The 587-nt window shown below is 59.1% G+C and overlaps 1 protein-coding gene across 1 annotated transcript in view; it reads right to left on the reverse strand.

Annotated features, from left to right (window-relative positions):
• The window catches only part of REST (RE1-silencing transcription factor), a 23,286-nt gene extending 22,749 nt beyond the window's left edge, over window positions 1-537 (reverse strand). The window contains exon 1 of the mRNA XM_006757783.2: window positions 63-537. Within this exon, the coding sequence (XP_006757846.1) occupies window positions 63-89 (27 nt within the window). The 5' untranslated portion in view covers window positions 90-537. The remainder of the gene's footprint in view (window positions 1-62) is intronic.
• Window positions 538-587: the final 50 nt, after the last annotated feature.

Genomic DNA, 587 nt, shown 5'->3' on the forward strand with positions numbered 1-587 from the left:
CAAAAAAATAGTAATCCATTTCACCGAAGCGTATGAACGCAAACCGGTTGAGTTATACGTACCAGCAAAAAGTTGGAATCAAATGCCATCACAGAAAACAAACCGAGGGCAAAAGCTGTCCCAAGGCTGATCCTCCGGGCTCCTCGGTTATTTACCCAAACATCGACTTTCCTAATGGTCCCCCCAACCTTCACGACCACCCCTCAAGAAATCTCAACGTCCGTCCGGCAGACCGTCCGAGCAAAGCTCCGAACCCCAACGTGCTGCACGGATTCCTACGCGCCGCTGCCCCCGGCGCCTGCCTCGGCGGCAGCATTCCTGGCTGAAATAGGCATTCGGCCATTTTCTCAAAATACCAAACACAAAGCAGCTCTTTGCAAACTCGGGCGCTCTCGCTTCCTCTCGGCTCGCCCCGCTCGCGGCACACATTTACACACCAGTTCGCGGGAGCTGCCCCAACCCTCGCCCTGAGGCCTTCCCTGCGCTCCCCAACACCAAAAAAAGGCCAGGGGGGGCAACTCGGGGCGCTGCCGGGCCAGACCGCTTCTCCCCCCGGGCAGCAGCCCCCGCTCCGGCCCTCGGACCCG

This window comes from Myotis davidii, unplaced genomic scaffold (assembly GCF_000327345.1).
Source record: "Myotis davidii unplaced genomic scaffold, ASM32734v1 scaffold173, whole genome shotgun sequence".
NCBI lineage: Eukaryota > Metazoa > Chordata > Mammalia > Chiroptera > Vespertilionidae > Myotis > Myotis davidii.